The sequence below is a fragment of the Sander vitreus genome, chromosome 11 (assembly GCF_031162955.1).
Source record: "Sander vitreus isolate 19-12246 chromosome 11, sanVit1, whole genome shotgun sequence".
Taxonomy (NCBI): Eukaryota; Metazoa; Chordata; class Actinopteri; order Perciformes; family Percidae; genus Sander; species Sander vitreus.
This window is the reverse complement of record NC_135865.1, coordinates 4,049,013-4,068,031: the sequence shown is the minus strand read 5'-3', so window position 1 is coordinate 4,068,031 and position 19,019 is coordinate 4,049,013. Positions and strand designations below refer to the sequence as shown.

Genomic DNA, 19,019 nt, shown 5'->3' with positions numbered 1-19,019 from the left:
TTACTAACATACAAAACACAACTCGCAACATGAACACCCCCTTCATCATCACCACCACCCACCCAGACAAAAATCAAGAAAATATGACACACTAACTACAATATTCAAGACCAGTCAAAAACATAGTAACAAAATATACAATTAAAGCAAATAAACATGTATAAATGACATCACGATAAGCCCATCATGTCTCTCCCCAGCACAAAGATTCTTAGGAGTCTTCCAGAAAGTTCAGGTACTTTCCCCATTTTATAGTATAGACATCCAACCTGGCAATCTGGCCACCCTGGCCATCTCACAAGCCCCCTCCTGGATTGACGGCAGCCCTTCATTCTTCCATCCTCTTAAAAGAATCAGTCTGGCTATCATTAAACTAGTCTGGACCCAGCTTCTTATGTGCTTATCCATCCCACTTAGGATTGACCCATCTCCCAGGACAAATCATCTTGGACTGAATGGAACCTGGGTCCCTGCAATCCCACAGAGGTTATAAAATATATATGTTTAACACAAACTCGGAATTATCTAGTGTTCATTTAAACAGTGCAACAAACACTATGGTAAGTTTTAAATGATCTCCCAGAAGAGGTTCAGACTGTGTGGATGTATGAAGAGAGGAAATTAAATCTAGAATTCCTGTGGAATAAAGTAATTTTTCTTTAGCCTAAAGGAGCACTTTCATCTTCTTATGCTAGCACTGACTAATGTAGCCTGAAGTCGCTAGCTTCAAGCAGAGATGAGCTACAAAGGTCTGGTAAGATCCCTCTTCTTTCTAACTTCAAACCCCCAGACATTTTCGTTGTCAAACTTGTAGTCTTCAGCCCCAACTGACGCCGACTCGGGTGACATCACTGTCGGAGCCACAAAGGTTTTGTATAACATTTTTTCACACATGCAGTAATACTCCCCTAGCCTAGAACGGCAGAGTTGCGACGGTTCCGCGTGAATTCCCTGCTACTTGAAAACAAAGAAGATGGCTGCTGCTGCTGGAGAACAGCGGCCTTTGGAATCGTCTTTGGCCTCGACTCTGGAAGACTTGGAGTTAAGCTTTTCTTTGAGAAAAGAACAAAGAACGGCACTGAAGTCATTCTTAAAAAAGGAAGATGTGTTCGGAGTTTTGCCGACCGGATACGGCCAAAGTTTAATCTATCAACCAGCGTTGCTCTGGTTGGCTATGAGTGCAGAGGGAAATGGAAAGACAACCATTTATCCCGCCCCTCAGATTGAGCCCTGCCAATGGTGAGTTCCCAGACCCAACATCTTGAAAATCAGTACAGCAGCTTAGCTTAGCATAAAGGCTGGAAACGGGGCAACAGTTAACCTGGCTCTGTCCAAATATAAAAGAAATCCAATGACCAGCCCCTCTAAAGCTCACCAGTTATAAGTTATAACATTATAGCTCATTTCTTTATTCCGTCAAAAAGCAAGTTGTAGTTTCACGGCGGGTAATGTGCTGGATTATTTCTTTGCAGGGCGTTGTTATTTCCAGCAGTCTTGTCACCGTGAGGTGGTCAGGTGACAGCCAAGACTCCTGAGACTAAAGTAAGCAAACTAAGTAAGGTCATTGGGCTGATAGAATGCAAAGCCGATTTTACCTTGTCATAGTTGAAAAATGACAGTTTGGTGGGTAAAATAGGACATACATAGAACTTCAAAATCCCATTGACACCTCTTTCCTAGGCAAATCTCACAATTTGTGCCTGGGCATGTAACAGAGTGTGTGTGTGTGTGTGTGTGTGTAATATGAGACCTGCTATATCGTCTCCAGTGTTTGTGTATGTGGTTCCTCAACCCAGTCAGCGCGCAGCTCATCTAAATATTCATGAGCATACCATATTTGGAAGTTTGGGGTCCCCTGCTGGAGCTGCTACCCCCGCGACCCGACCCCGGATAAGCGGACGAAGATGGATCACCCCTTTAAGTTTTTCAAGTTCAAACCACGTTTATACCAACATTATGTGCACGTGCACTAATCCCCACCCCCTCCCCCAACCATCTTGTCAGTGATTGGCTGGAACGTGGTTTGAACTTGAAAAACTTAAAGGGGTGATCCATCTTCGTCCGCTTATCCGGGGTTGGGTCGCGGGGGTAGCAGCTCCAGCAGGGGACCCCAAACTTCCCTTTCCCGAGCCACATTAACCAGCTCAGACTGGGGGATCCCGAGGCGTTCCCAGGCCAGGTTAGAGATATAATCCCTCCACCTAGTCCTGGGTCTTCCCCGGGGCCTCCTCCCAGCTTAAAGCGGTGATAGAATGATTATATAGGGTATTTCACACTGTTCCTTAAGGTCTCCTAATAGGGTATGTAACATTGGTTGGGCTAAACATGTTTATTTTGGCCCTAATGCACCCTTGTGTAATGGCTCTATTTGGAACGACAGCTTTTCTTCCAAATATGGTATGCTCATGAATATTTAGATGAGCTGCGCGCTGACTGGGTTGAGGAACCACATACAACCCCCCCCAACATTATGTGCACGTGCACTAACCCCACCCCCTCCCCCAACCATCTTGTCAGTGATTGGCTGAAACGTGGTTTGTTGTATTTTGGTGCCTATCCTGTGCCTCTAGTGTTTGTTTGACGTTTACGACCCCCGCGTTGTCTCCCGAGACCGGGCTTTTTCACGGTGTGTTCAGGGGGCAGGCAGCTAGCGGATCAAGGAGAGATAACTATGATTTGAGACAAAAATGAAATCACGCTGAAACCTTGCAGGAACTCATAGTGCACCTTTAAATGACTTGTGACATTGATCTATCTGACTTTCCCTATCAGCAGTGGTATCAGTTCGATACTGTTTCTGATGTTACAAAAAAAGGCTTTTTCTGGAAGCTCCGGCTTCAACAAAGCAAGAGAACACGAGGCCTTGACGGCCGTTCTGACCACGCATGCAAAAACCGAGAAAACCGTTTTCCAGAGATTCTGCCTCTGTACGAGTGCTCATTATTTTAGAAGATACGATACTAAAGATCTTGCCCATAAAGAGGAAGATATATTTTCACTGTGTACACTTAATACATCCCAGTTCCTCTCTGGAGATATTGGACTTTCGCTGCAGTCAGCTGTATTTTGAATCCTGCTGTCATTAAAAAAACATCTTAGGTCTACAGCACAAATAGTCACATTTTAATACTTACTGCGGATTACGCGCTAAAAAAACAAGTCAGCATGTGACAATTTAGAGTCTTATATGCAAATAAAGCAGCAGATGAAATAACATATTTGAGTTACGAAAGTGCTGCTTTGTTTAAGGTACAAAGCCAAAGGTGTGTTTTCTTTCTTTAATTGATCTCATACACCTGTTGTACCAGAAAGCATCCCTCTTCAGGCTGAATGTAATGGTTTGTGTGTGCTTTGTCCTTGGTACAAAATGAAAGATATTCCTGTAAGTGATGTCTGATGCTGGGATAGAACATTTGAAAGGTAAAAACTCTGTACAGAGACTCACTATTGTGGCACTGATTAGCAGTGCATTGGTATTTGGTGTTATGTAAACCTCTTAAAGTGGTACTTACTCCTGATAGGACCATTACAATACGCTCACGGTTTTCTTTAATGCATATCAGCAATAACGTGTAGAAATGCAGTTGTGTTCAGAATAATAGCAGTGTGTTTAAAAAAGTGCATAATGCTCAAAATCCTTAGAATAGCTTTTAATTCCATAATATCAATGCATTGGGGACACTGCACATTCAATTCCAAATCAAAACATGACCAAAATTGATAAAGTTTGTGTTATACCTTTACAGAAAGTGAAGAAAAAGGAATATTATGATGTTCACATCTGTGTTGCATGGAGTCGACCAACAGGTATTCCAGCCCAGGACCATTGAACTACATTCCACAATTCCTCTGCATTACTGGGTTTTGCCTCAGATACAGCATTTCTGATGTCACCCCACAAGTTTTCTATGGGATTGAGGTCTGGGGATTGGGCTGGCCAATCCATAACATCAATCTTGTTCATCTGGAGCCAAGACTTTGCTCGCTTACTGGTGTGTTTTGGGTCATTGTCTTGTTGAAAGACCCATTTCCTCTTCAGCATAAGGCAACATGACCTCTTCAAGTATTTTGATGTGTTGAAACTGATCCATGATCCCTGGTATGCGATAAACAGGCCCAACACCACAGTATGAGAAAAATCCCCATAACATGCTTTTTGCACCACCATGCTTTACTGTGGCTTGAATTCAGTGCATGGGGGTCGTCGGACAAACTGTCTGCGGCCCCTAGACCCAAAAAGAACAATTTTGCTCTTATCAGTCCACAGAATGTTGCCCCATATCTCCTTTGGCCAGTCAATGTGTCCTTTGGCAAATTTCAACCTATTCAGTTCATGTCTTTTTTTTCAGCAATGGGACTTTGCGGGGGCTTCTAGCTGACAGCTTTGCTTCACATAGCCTTCTTCTGATCCTAACAGTACTCACAGGTAACTTTAAGTCTTCTTTGATTTTCCTGGAGCTGATCATTGGTTGAGCCTTTGCCATTTGGGCTATTCTTCGATCCATTCGAATGGTAGTTGACCGTTTTTTCCCACGTCGTTCAGGCTCTGGATGCCATTTCAAGGCATTTGAAGCAGCCTATAATATTCTGCACTTCTTTATATGTTTTCCCCTCTCCAATCAACTTTTTAATCAAAGTCCGCTGTTCCTCAGAGCAATGTCTGGAACGACCCATTTTGCTGAGTATTTCAGTGTGAAATGCACTATAACCAGTATGCACAACATTAGCTTCCTTCCTTCCTTAAATATGGGCCATAACTGACACATGTTTCTTCACAGACTCAATCACCTCACTAACTGAACACAACACTGCTATTATTTTGAACACGCCCCTTTTGATTACCGATTCAATTACACAGAATCAGCAGCATGCATGTCATGACTGTTGGCTCTGTTGGTTTTCTATGACTCTATAACACTTACTAGTAAATTATTTGCCATGTAGAAATATCACTTCTACCAAAAAATTTGATTTATGAGGTTAGTGATGTTGGACTGCTATTATTTTGAACACAACTGTATATTAAAGTGCTCATATTATGCTTTTTACTTTTTCCCATTGCTTTATTGTGTTATATACAGTGCTGCTCATAAGTATTTATACCCATGCTAAAGTTGACTAAAAAGAGGAATAAAAAAATCATCTTTTGGAAATTGATCTTAATGCCTTAATTAAAAAAAATGAGGAAAAATCCGACCTTTTAAAGATACCAATTTTTTTTGTGAATGAATAATGTATTGTAAATAAATAAATGTTCTTCCTTAAAATACAGGGGCCATAATTATACATACCCCTATGTTAAATTCCCATAGAGGCAGGCAGATGTTTATTTTTAAAGGCCAGTTATTTCATGGATCCAGGATACTATGATCCTGATAAAGTTCCCTTGACCTTTGGAATTAAAATAGCCCCACATCATCACATACCCTTCACCATACCTGGAGATTGGCATGGTTTTATTTCAGTTAGCCTAATAGCTAACTGAGATAAGATCCATATCAATGCAAATCAAACCAGCTGTTAGACTGGTGAAAAAAACACACAGGGTGAAAAGAGGAGCTGCAGCAATGTGCAGTACAACAAAAATATGGTGTTTTCTGAAAATGAAACCATGTAAACCTATTCTGGTACAACCTCTAAATACAATTATGAAACTGAAAATGAGCATAATATGAGCACTTTAAACCATGTAAACCTATTCTGGTACAACCTCTAAATACAATTATGAAACTGAAAATGAGCATAATATGAGCACTTTAAACCATGTAAACCTATTCTGATATAACATCTAAATACTATTATGAACCTGAAAATGAGCACAATATGAGCACTTTAAACCATGTAAACCTATTCTGATATAACATCTAAATACTATTATGAACCTGAAAATGAGCACAATATGAGCACTTTAAGTTAAATTAGTTAAAATGCCTAAATGAGCACATAATGCCGAGTCATAGCTCCACTAACGTGCCCCAGGCCGAGACCTTCTGTCACACAAAAACCAGGTCACTCTGTCTTTTCAGCAGGCATGCGAGTCGGGATCATCCAGCTCAGCTTAAAGTCAGCCAGTTTAACATTGGCGGCCTGAAAGAAAGGGATTCTGGGGAGGAAATTAGCAGCTAACTCTGTTGTGGTATGTGACCTCACACACACACACACACACACACACACACACACACACACACACACACACACACACACAAGACCATACAGACAGGCATTTGTGAAGGTTTTCTTTATTTAAGAGACCTCATGCTATACAAGCAGTACCTACCAACATTCATATATTCAATAGAGTGTGATTATTAGATGATTTCTTTATAATTTGATGCTTTTGATCTAAAACACCGATATATAAATACAGACAGAAATGTATTAATATTGTCAGATTAAAGCAGTATGATACAAATGTATTCAAAGAAAAGATAGTAATTGCTTTATACACAATTTTCAACAATCTTTAAGAAACCTCATCTGACACAAAATGCTAACACTAGGTGTATAAAAACATGTAAAAACAGCATGACAACAGTATACACAATATATATATATATTTTATTGTATACTTAAGTATATTTTGAATCGCCTGGCCGCTAATGTTATTTACATTACAAATATAGATTTATGGCTGTGTGAGATATTCCTGAATCAGCAGATCAAGCGTTGTAAGAGCTGTTTAGTTTCCATGCCCAGACTGAGTTTCAGGTTACATTAAACCCAAGTGCAACATGAAAATAAAGCTCCCTTCCCAGTGAGTCAGCACCTTAATGGCACACCTGCAGACTGAATCCTGACTCAGCACGTGCAGCTAAAAAGTGGCCTTCTGTTCTCCAACATCTTGTGTGGCTACCTCCGTATCCAACCTAAATATTTTATCCTTCGCATTTACCAAAATCTGGGCTAGACTGGCTTGATTTTTTTCATGGGTAGGGTGCGGCTAGGAACCGTCTCGATGTAGCCACATGTGCGCGCATAACAGCTGCCAAGGCGAGTTTACAGTAAGGCAACAGAAATCATGGAAGGTCAGAAGTTTAAAGGACCTAGTTACTGCTAAATTAGCAACTATATTTGGGTGATATTTAAAGTGAGAACATGTAAATTTTGAAAGACGAAATAACCCATTATTCCTCTTACAAATCAAAAGTTGAACTCTGGGGTTTTGCTGCTACAGCCTTACTTAGCTTATGGTGGCTAATGTTAGAAAACTTTAGATGGATATTGCTATCATAATTACTTATTTGTTACACTATGTTTTAGCATTCATCATTATCCTGTAATTTTTGTACATGTATCAGATACAGTTATGTACAGTAGCCTCACTTTGTAGCAAAGCTACTTTCCAAATGTAGGTGATGTTTAGCTGTTTTTGGAAACACTCTTTTACTTACAAAAATCACTTCAACAAGTAGCATGCAAACGGGGCCACAAACTTTCATGAGATACTGTGAAAATACATTTTCTAGACTAGTACTGTACAGAGATGTCAACATAAGTGCCAGAACTTTGACTTGAGTGAAATGGGTCCAACTCTGTTGAAGCTTACAGCAATTAGAAGTCAAACTGACTGAGTCCAGGTTCAGAGTCTGTTGGCAGTCTGATATCCGGGAGGTTTTGCTGACTGAGCTTCCTGGCTGACTTTTTGAGGAAACATGGGTCTCAGAGGTAAACTTTCCAGACTTTTTCACAGGAGCTGGTACAGTTTTTCCTCATAAGTGTTACAATATGTGCCTTTTTTTTTATTTATTTAAACCACAGCGTCTGAACAGACTGACCGAGAGAATGGAAGTGATTGTAATAAGATTGTGCAGGGGGTTTACGGGACTTGTGCAAAAATATGGATCAAATGCCTGATCACGCGTTAGGTGTAATGACAGACGTCAATCACTTAAAGTGCCTGTGTAACAACAATCATGATTTAAAAACAAATTCAGAACATACAAAAATCAAAAAGGTGACAAAATGATGCTATTGATGTAAACTAAACGGAAAACTAAATTGAAGTACAATCTCAGAGTGGGTTAGACATATTCAGGTATACCAAGGGTGTATAAATGCATTAGGGAACCTACACAACTACGGTCACCTGATGTAAATAATTACATTTGGAAGGCTTCGGACAGATATCTGCTTTCCCTCACTTCCTTTCATGCCACATATGGGACTTTCACTTTGGTAACTTGAGAGAGCTAGACAAGGGTGCATAGGGTTTCTCATTTCTTTCTTAGGGCACAACCGCGAGCGCGCAACACAATACTGAGTATATGTAATATTATATTATTATAAAAACCACCGCCCGCCATTTCCTGAATAAATACAAGTAACGGCATAACCCTTATACCTGCGTATTAAAGAGGCTAGATCCCAGTTTTGTGTTTGGTTAAATAAAAAGCACCCCACCCACCCCCCCCCCCCCCCATGGAGGAAGACATCATCCACAACAATGTAAAGCCCCGGCTATCAGAGAACTGCTAGCAGACACAGCTACAGCACCAATGAAGTCACTGAGAGGTGACCGCTTCCCTGCACGATTTCTCTCTCATGTAGCCCTTTAGTTAGCTGTAGCACCTTTTGAAAATCTTTACAGCTAGATCCAGGCTGTTAGCTAGGAGGAGACTATCGTGCAGTGCCGTGTCCCCTTATTTCTTACTTCTAACGCCTGGAAGAGATGGATCCTTGTTTGACAGTGCATGTATGTATCACAAGAGCATGAGACAGGCAGGAGGCAGAGGCTCTCATCTGAATCCGGCCCTGCCTGAAAAAGTTAGCGAAATCCTGCCTCATCTAAAAGTTTCACTGTGGATTTGTTTTTCTATGACCGTAAGTGTTCTACTCACCTCCTTCTACTAATGATTAATGCTGTATTCGTGGCTACAGTATGCATAGCATGTTAAGTTACCTTTCTCTGGTTTAGGTTAGCATTCTGCCAGCTACAAGCAAATATGTTAGATAAGATGCAGGACTAGGGTAAGGCTTGAGAGATATGTACCCAGGACAGAGTCTCTTTAATAGGGGTTAGACGGTGGTAGGAAGCGACAGGCTTTCCACCGTCTCCTCCTTGTGCTCCGGCGAGCAGCAGAGGAAGAGGCGGCTGCCCAGGCTCTTGAAGGCATATCCAAAGTACATGATGTGACCCATAGCCACGAAGGACACGGAGATGAGGACCAGCAAGCCGAAGGCCTCCGGGTTCGGGGCCAGGATCACCATGATGAAGTGCAGCAGGTCTAAGAGGTAGTTCATGGAGTTCTGGACGCCGTTGATCACCCCTCGCTCCGACTCGATCACATTCTCCTGCATGAGCTGGGTCACTGTCAGGTCGAAGGACCACAGGCCTGCGGGACAGAGATAGACAGAACACTCAGGCCTCGTAACAGCCACGTTATAACCGCTTTGGAAGACGACGCTAGCTGTGGCGGCAATTCTCAGGCAATATTATTGGAACCAAAGGTTGCAAATATTGCTCTGTGTGAAATTCCAGGTATACTTGTGTAAAAGTTCAACCTGTGGACTTCCGTGAGTCTCCTGTAGGAAGTCATAATTTGTGAAACAGCCCTTTCTAATCTTATGAAAGGAAGTGAACATGCCAACAAAGCACGGGCACTGTAATATCTAAACACTCAAATTTCCTTTCAAATAAAACAATAAAACGACGACTATGAACCAATGCCAATCGATCATTTTCACATTGGAGCTTCTGCGCTGCTCCAAAACAAAGTCATATTAAAAACAATATCATGGTATTTAGATATTTCAGTTTACTGTCACAGAGGAGTGAAGAAACTAGAAAATGTTCACATTTAAGAAGCTGCAATCACAGTCTTTACTTTTTTTTTTCATAAAAAAATGACTCAAACCGATAAATTGATTATAAAATAGTTGCTGATTCATTTAATAGTTGACAACTAATCGATGAATCAATTCATCTTTGCAGATCTAGACTTTTTTACTCACCAACTCTAGCAGCAATGACGCCAGCAAACAGCAGGCTAACAGACATGTAGGATTGCAGGAGCGGCAGCTCTTCAGCGGGGGAGGCAGTAGTGGCGTTTCCACCGGTGAGGACGCTGGTGAGGCTGTAGTCGGCCTCGGGCAGCGTCTTCTCCCCGATCAGGTGGGTGTACAGGTCCTGGAAGGGCGAGATGCTGAGGTCGAAGGGGCTCCCGGGAGCAAAGACAGAGGCAACACACAGCAGGAGGCAGCACAGCTGGGCCGTGCCTGAAATGAAGCCCGTGCGGATCAGGCCGCACTTCTTGCGGACCCAAGTGAAGGCGACGGTGCCGCAGATGCCCGACACGGCCGAGGCGCCCATCAGCAGGCTGAGCACCGAGCCGTTGAGGCCCTGCGTGTAGGCGTAGCCCGTGGTGATGCAGTCGAAGCCCAGCACCGTCATGTAGAGGAATGCCAGGGACATTCCGGCTAAGAAAATGTTCTGGTTGTAGTAGGCCACCCAGCCGGCCTTCAGGGTGCGCAGGGGTTCCATCATCTGGGAGCAACAGCCGCGCTGCTTGGGAGAGTCGGGCACGGCCACGGCTGACGTTTCATTCATCAGCGGCTGAGACGACTCCTCAGGACTCTGGTCGTTCTCCAAGTCTGAGAAAGATATGGTTATATTCAGTCTGAATCATCACGAAGGGCACAACTCTCCAAACTCAACCAATGAGTATGATGAAATTCACCGTAATATAAAACACCAGGAGCTCTCAGATGGTACAAATTAGGGGTGGGAATCACCAGAGGCCCCACGATACCATATGTTATCACGATACTTATGTCACAATACGACAGTATTGCGATTTTAAACACATTACTTTTTTTTTTTCAACTTGAACTGATTTTTGTCAACATCTGTTTTATCTAAAAAGATACATTTCTCCGTTCGTTGATTTCACTTCAATATTATTGCTGCAAAATGGGATTGTCAAGCAGACACACTGACCAACATGTATACAATAAAAGCTTTCCACGTAAAAATATTGCGATACTATGCTGTATCGATTTCTTCCCCCACCCCCAGCACAAATCAAACACTTGCAGCTACCTTTGGTGGGGCTGAGCTGTTTGAGCTCCTGTTGCTGCTCCTTCTGACCGCCTTTCACGGCCAGTGCCGGCGTCTTCTGGTAGACCTTCCACAGCAGCGCGTACTCCACACACATGGAGCACAGGTTCCAGCCAGAGATGAAGCCGCAGCCGATGAAATGGGAGCCAAAGGACATTATCTGACCCACCAGCATGGGAGCCAGGATGTTGGTCAGCTGGTCGATAATCCGCACTGTGGCGTTCATGTCTGTTTGATACAAGGGTGGAAGGGGGTGGAAGTGTAAGAGCCCCATATTATGCTTTTTTGGGGGGATTTTTTAACCCAACTTTTTTTATTTGAAATTTAACAATAAATGACACAACATAGGCCATGTTGAACAAAGCATAGTGGAAATAATATGTCACTTCGCCTCAAGTCCCCTACCCACCCGCAAACCAACCCAGTTCAGGTCCAATCAGACGGGGACAAACAACACAGACCCATGCACACTGACAAACACACACCAGTAAGGACACACAACATCCATCCATTGTTTTTTTTTGTATGTACGTACATACAGTATGTTGTATTTATGTATGTAACAGATGTATGACGTGAACATATTTCAGTCCAAATGCTTTCTCTCCCACAGGTCCTAGCACGGCACAGTGATAAAGGTCATCAAGTTCATGAACTGTTCATGAGTGTTTTCCACCACATGAGCAAATCTTTTAAATATCATATAACAATCAGCGACATAAAAGCTAAAACGAGAGTGAGTCAGCATCTGGGGTTCAAAGTCTGCCCCGCTGAAGAGATCCGATAACGGGTCATGTGGTGCACATGCGGTGATAAGCCAGCGGCGGGAGAGAAACACTGACCTGCCAACTTGCTGCTGTCCTGACCTGCCACAACCACCACCCAGTCCCTCTGGATGGTGATGGCTGTAGCCGTACTGGCTAGGTTGGCGATGTTGGCGATGGAGATCACCAGGATGTAGCAGGTGGTCTGAAAAACAGAATAAGGGTATTTTGACTCCGTCACAAACCAGTCTGCGTGGCGTGCTGCTCGGGTGTGTGGAAACGGAAAGTGTCCCTCTGGTGCTTTTCAATTTTGGGGGGGGGGTACGGCTAGTTTTAAAAAGGTTGAAGGAAGCTGAGGCACTCAGGAGGGTAATGATTACAAAGATTTGAATATCTTCTTGGCTATTAAGTCATGCCAAAGATATTAAAGTTTTTTTTAATCATTACCTTCCTTCAACCGTTTTAAAGGGTATTTTTACATTTGTATGTTATTGTTACATTTTTATCAACATGATCCATTTCGTGTCATTAAAGGACAAGGCTGGTAAGGCTACAACCAACAAAGAGTTGATATTATTATTAAAGTGCCCATATTATGAAAAAATCACTTTTTCTGGGATTTGGGGTGTTCTTTTGTGTCTCTGGTGCTTCCACACGCATACAAACTTTGTAAAAAAATCTATCCACACTGTTTTGAGTGAGATACGGTTTCTGAATGTGTCCTGCCTTCAGTCTCCTAGTGAGCTGTTCAAAGGGCAGTGACGTCACAAGCCGAAACGAGCTGGCTAACCGCAACCATTAGCTCGTAGCATTAGAATGCTAATGCTAGCATGCTACCTCGTTCTCAATAGCAAAGCACTGCTACAACACACACAAGTTCACCATAATCTACAAAATAACTACTTCCATGTGCGCCCTCATTTAGAAGTCTCCCAGCTAATCCTGCCTTGTAACTGACTGAAGTTGGAGAAACAGCCTTTCTTTTACTGTCTATGGAGCTAGCTAGCTGACATGATCTACATCTGAGCTACTGCACATGTGCGAGTGCAATCAAAGATAGTACAGAAGAAGAAGAAGAAAAGAGGTCTCACTCTGTAGCTAAAACAGAGACCAGCTGAAAAGAGGATCTGCAGCAGTGAGAGAGAGCTGTGCAGTACAACAAAAATATGGTGTTTTTTGAAAATTAAACCACATAAACCTATTCTGGTACACAATATTATGGTATACAATTATGAACCTGAAAATGAGCATAATATGGGTGCTTTAACTGTTTAGTAGAAAACATAGATTGTGATATTTATCGTTATCAAGATATGAAATGACCTATTACGGGATAGAAAATGCTGGCCATATTGCCCAGCCCTGGGTGAAAGTATTCCGCATTTTTCCAAGCAAAAAAAGTCTGAAAAGTAAGAACAGAAGAAAAAAAACTTTTGCTTAACAGAAATATGTTGGTTTTCTTTTCTTTTTTAAATCCCTTTAATCATCTTCCAGTGCACCCCACTGCACTACATCAAATGTGCATTAATCCACAGCCTAATCTAGTCCCCAACAAAGGCAGTATTTACCACTGGTTGAGTAACCTACAGTGCTGAGCTGTTTCAGGAAAGTAACTTTACATCTTCAGGAGAAACCTGCGCTGGAGTGCCACACACGTATTTAGAGACAGACTAACAAATTGTTTTGGTATTTTCAAAAATATCAACCTTATCAGTAACCTTAAAGGATAATTCCGGCGCAAAATGAACCTAGGGGTTAATAACACGTGTACCGAGTCGACCGTTCTCTGGGATATGTTTTCATGCTAATCGAATGTTTCACATCAACCTCAAGCTAGCGCGAACCGCTGATTAGCTTAACGCTAGACATTCGGGGCACTGGTAGAGTAAAAATAAATCGCGAACGCCGTGCAACCAGTAACCAGTAACATACAGAGCTCAGGCAGGGCGTTCGTCGTTTGACTGATCGTGACTGTCTTCCCAAGATGGCGATTGCCTTTATACCCGAAAGTACTGTCTTTCTAAACTATCTTTTTAGTAAACTGTCTGTACACTTACAAAGTTCTCAATGCTTCGGTTTACATGTAGGGACCCTCATTATGCTACCGTTGAAGTGTGGTGCTATTTTGAGCCTTGTTAGTGGTATAAAATAGCGATTTATTTTTACTCTACCAGTGCCCCGAATGCCTAGCATTAAGCTAATCAGCGGTTTGCGCTAGCTGGTTTCAAGCTAGAGAAACATTCGATTAGCATGAAAACATATCCCAGAGAACAGTCGACTAGGTACACATGTGTTATTAACCCCTAGGTTCATTTTGCGCCGGAATTGTCCTTTAAATGTGGAATTATAAGACTTGCATCTAGTGTTCATTAGATTATTATGTTGCTATTTGGTAAAAATGCAATGACCAAGATTTGGGGTATTTTTATGATTTCAATTCAAGAATGACAGGCAACTTTATGGGTTAAAAACCCCTCTCTAACTCTGTAACATCAAAATTATAACTGTAAAATGAAACTTGGCTGCTAAAGAGTTGCTAGTTTGGAAGTACAGATTTCACCTGATACTGACAACCAAATACTTGTTTTTGTTATTGCCAAAGTCAAAGCCCAAGTGCTACTACTAAGTGTCATCTTATGTAAACTAAAGAAATCAATAAGGTCCTGTGGAAAAATCTGTAACATTCTGAGAAAAATGACAACAGCAGTAACAAAGAAGCACTGGATGACAAAAAAAAAACCCTCAAAGACATAGCATGTTTTTGTCTAGAAACGGCTCATTTGTGAAGCACACTAGTCGGCTCCTTTATTTCTTTGGATCTGTGCGAACATGGTAACGCAGCTGCTCTGGTTAGAAAAAGGCAACTGAAATGCTTCAACAGGCCGGACTACATTTCTCTCGGTCATGTGACAGGCCTCGAAGAACCTGCTGACTGCACAGCCTTCAACGAGACACTCAATCTCCTGTTTTCCCGACTGCTCTCCACCTCCACACACACTCTGACACCGGCCGGCCCTCTAAACACTGTCACATAGCCAACCCCCCTCCCTTTCTTTAAAGACTCAAATGCTCCCTACAAATTCCGAGGGCAACGCTGTAAGTATTTGTGTTTCAAACCGACACCATAACCAGTTTCCCTTGACGGACGCAAACTGTCTAGTCTGCAGCTCTGTATCTCGGTCAGCTACAGAATCCGGTCCAAAATCTTTGTGGTGAGGGAGCTCTTCCGTAGCAACATACCTCAACAAGTGTCCCATGTAAAACACTGACACAAATTTTCTTTTCCAACAGCCGACTGTCGAGCACGTGCGTGTAATTACCGCTCATGCTTAAAAAACCTAATTGTTTATGATTGCGTCACAGCAAGCCTTTTCTTGTGATTAGACAATACTAACACAAGTTCAATAATTAAATATTGTACTGCAAGAGTATCATGAGCATCGTGAAAGGAGGAGATCTTTGATACGGCAATTTTTGAAAACTAAAATACTAAAAGTACTCTGTCAGTTTAAGTTAGTTGAACAGTCAAAGGTCTTCTGGAGGGGAACCACAATCATTTCACTCATCTGTAAAAGTTGTTCAAGTGGTCATAAATCATATTGACGCAGGAATCCATATCAGTAAACGTAAGCAACTTGCAATCCCGGGGTCAGAGTGTTGTACTTAAGGAAAAAGGGGTAAAAATGCTTTCAGTTCCAAGCCCATCAGATCACGTTGAAACGGCGAGTGTGTAAGCACAGGGGGGATCTTACCAGAATCCATCCATTGTAAAGCTCCACAAGCTGTTCTTTGAAATGGAAAACAACCATCAGGAGGATCCCACACACGATGACGCAACTGTTCTGGACGAGCAGCGAAGTCTGGGCCACTGTGGAAACACCACGACCAACATTAGGGACAGAAATCTGATCAGAGACAAGAGATTTCAGTCTGATAACTAGTTCATTAGAGCACTTCCACGAGATGGTTGGGTACATTCCCCGCTCCCTGAGCTAATCTAATAGTGTCTTTGCCAAATTCCTCTGAATAAACATTTCAAAAGAGGTGCATTTAACTGTGAAAATGGGGGGTGGGGGGTTAGCACATGTGCACACTGTATACACTGTAATGCCAGATCCTTTGGAAGTGCTCAATATCTATTTTCAGGATCAAATCTACAAAGGAATGGCTTTTTATTCATGACAAACTTGTGTTATAACAATCCCTCGAGATCAGCTAAACTTTTGATTTGTGCTGCCTTACCTTTGAGTCTGGGATTTTTGTCCACCCAGTCCCCAATGATGGCCCCCAGCAGCAGCACGGAGCCGGCCACCACCAGCCCGTACACGGCTGTGAGCAGCAGGCTGTTCCCATACAGCTCCACCAGGAAAACAGCCACGGCAAAGTTCCACATTCGGTCACCCTGGCAATTTAAAATGTGGTTATTTAAAGGCAAGGCTGATACTTGATTCAAGACATCCAGGTTAGGGCTGATAGATACTGAGCTTTCCATAATTAATAAGAGCCCTGCTGCTTCCATAGACTGAAAAACTACATAAAACATTTATTTAAAATTTTGGAAATCATTGAGCTCTCCCTCATTTTCAATGATTGTGTATTGTTATGACAGTTATAATAGCAGCACATAATGTAACAATAACACATGTATGTTGTATTACATTCAGTTTGATACTGAAAAGCCGCATATGTAGCCTTTCATCATGATGAGCGTGCCCACACATACAGTATGATGGCATGTCATTTAAATAGGCAACAATAGTGGCTAATTGTAATGGTGTCAGTGTCTCACTTACCCATGTTGACAGAGCATGTCCCATGTAAATAAGGAATTTAGCTGAAGTGAAGAAGTCTCGGACAGATCCTGTGAAGAAAACATGTAACGTTAACGGTCAGACAGCTGGTGGTCCATACCCATCCTTCTCCATTTATGTGGGAAAATATTTTGGAATATGGCATGCAATGAAAAATTCCCTACCACAGCATGACTTCTTAGGTCCAGGGTTATCCATTTTTAAAAGCTGTCCAAATGGCAAAAAAAAATAATCAAGAGAGTAATTGTTTTTTTTGTGACTCCTCTTTTGTGATGTTGTGAAGGCGGTGGACCCCGGCTACCACTGCATCTTACTGTCGGTAACGACTAAAGAAACTAAAAAGACACGGCGTTTCTCCCCCTTTCTCCCTTCCAAACTTAGCTATCACTGTAGCTGAAGTCGGAAAGAAATACTTGTATGCGCTAAAAGTCCGTTGGTCGCAAAAGCACAAAGCTAGGAGCTGAATTGAGCGCCGCTCCGTTGGACGGTTAGCCCTGTTCTGCTGCTCTCTCTCTCTGCTCTCTCTGTGTTTACGTCCCGCCTCGAATATACCCACGGTGTCACGTGACCGGCCGTTATTTACATTGTGTCAAAAACAAATGTGGTCCTCCTACCGCACTCCAGTTCCAAAAAAAAAAAAAAGGAAGAAAAAAAATATCTGCACAAAAATGTGTCATTGTTTTAAACATCTTTATTGAGCCAAAGAAGATTATGCATACAGCGGGTTGTTGTGTCAATGCTCATTGTGTATTTCTATGAAGGAATAATAAAATGATATTCATGTAGGCAGAAAAGTATCAAGAGATTGTTTAATAATGACAGTAGTCATTAGTTGCTGCCCTACCTGGCTCACTAGCTTCAAAATCATACACTGACCTTAAAAAAATAAATTATGAAAACACACCCTACATTCACAGACATAAAACAGATGATATAGTAAGACACAAGATTGCATTTTGAGATTGAAACGGTATAAATAAATAAAAAATAAGCAAGAGATATTAAACGTTTTCAAAATAAAATAAAGAATTAAATAAAATACAAATTTTAGACACTAAATAAAGAGACAAAAAAAATAAATCTAAATCTAAGAATAGGAACATAACTCGGTGTGTGTGTGTGTGTGTGTGTGTGTGTTCTTGTTTTACTATATTCGTGAGGTCCAAAAACCGGGAGTCCAGTATACTTGTGGGGTCCCAACAGCTTTGTGGGACCAAAATGCTGGAACCCACAAGTTTAAAGGTCTGTTTGAGGGTTAAGACTTGGTTTTAGGATTAGGGTTAGAATTAGGTTCTGGTTATGGTGAGGGTAAGGGTTAAGGTTAGGCATTTAGTTGTGATGGTTAAGGTTAGGGTAAGGGGCTAGGTAATGCATTATGTCAATGACGGGTCCTCACAAAGATAGTGAAACGCACTGTGTGTGTGTGTGTGTGTGTGTGTGTGTGTGTGTGTGTGTGTGTGTGTGTGTGTGTGTGTGTGCACGTGTAAGTTTCTTTTCTGTGCAACAGTTGGACTCCAATCAAGACCTGACCCAGAGCTGTGTTCTACAAAGATGATCACTTTATCACAACATGAACATGTCAGCTGGCCGAGCCACATCTTCTAAAGGCCTTCTGTTGTCAGGTTGTGTGTCTGCTTACTCACTGCAGTGGTTGCTTCCACCACATATTCACAGCAATTTCACAATGTAAAAATACTCCATTACACGTCCTCCATTCAAAATCTTACTTACACAGAAGCACAAAAGTGTTGATGGAAAAAAAATGTACTGAGAGGATAAAGCACTTGTTATGCAGAAAGCTGCCACCTGAGAGGGTTGTATTATAACATACTGTATCATTTGAATGTTATTACTGATGCATTCATGTGTAGCATGTAGTCATAAGTAGCATTTTACTATTGTAGTTGGTCATGGTGGAGCTAACGGCATACTTGCATATGCTGTTAGGTAGTTTAATCTAGGTTAGTGGTTCCCAAAGTAGGGTCCGGGGACCCCTAGGGGTCCTTGAGGGGGTTTCGCCATGCAGCACAAAGGGAAATCATTTATTTTTACTAAAATTCCATTTATAAGCAACACAATGACAGAATATGTATACATATTTTGGTCATTGGTGTCATACACTTTCTGTAACAAAACTCCTATCAGATGGGGACCCTGGGACAAAATCTTATCAAAAAGGGGTCTGTGGTCTAATTTGTGTTGATTTTGGGGTCCTTGACGATCTACATCCTTCCTTATAAAATGTTTTATATGTGAAATCTTATTCTGCAAAATAAAATTATTTAAATGTAAATAAATGAAGTAAAAATTACAATATTTGTCTCTCGAAATTTTGTGGAATAATAGTTTGAAGTGGCATAAAAAGAACATACTCAAGTAGTAAAGTGG

The 19,019-nt window shown here is 41.8% G+C and overlaps 1 protein-coding gene across 1 annotated transcript; it reads right to left on the bottom strand.

Annotated features, from left to right (window-relative positions):
• Positions 1-6,222: 6,222 nt before the first annotated feature.
• slc40a1 (solute carrier family 40 member 1) lies at positions 6,223-17,166 on the bottom strand. The gene is made up of 8 exons (XM_078263117.1): positions 16,796-17,166; positions 16,614-16,681; positions 16,063-16,222; positions 15,573-15,688; positions 11,899-12,025; positions 11,039-11,284; positions 9,952-10,590; positions 6,223-9,332 (listed from the first exon to the last, which is right to left on the bottom strand). The coding sequence occupies exons 1-8, from the start codon at positions 16,827-16,829 to the stop codon at positions 9,016-9,018; spliced, it is 1,707 nt and encodes a 568-aa protein (XP_078119243.1). The 5' UTR covers positions 16,830-17,166; the 3' UTR covers positions 6,223-9,015.
• Positions 17,167-19,019: the final 1,853 nt, after the last annotated feature.

Bases quoted from the DNA above. Each gene is read 5' to 3' on its own strand.
- slc40a1 (XM_078263117.1), bottom strand. From the start codon at position 16,829: ATGGATAACCCTGGACCTAAGAAGTCATGCTGTG. The intron at 16,223-16,613 runs GTAAGTGAGACA...TTAAATTGCCAG, and splicing joins GACATGCTCTGTCAACATGG to GGTGACCGAATGTGGAACTT. The intron at 15,689-16,062 runs GTAAGGCAGCAC...GTGTTTCCACAG, and splicing joins CAAAAATCCCAGACTCAAAG to TGGCCCAGACTTCGCTGCTC.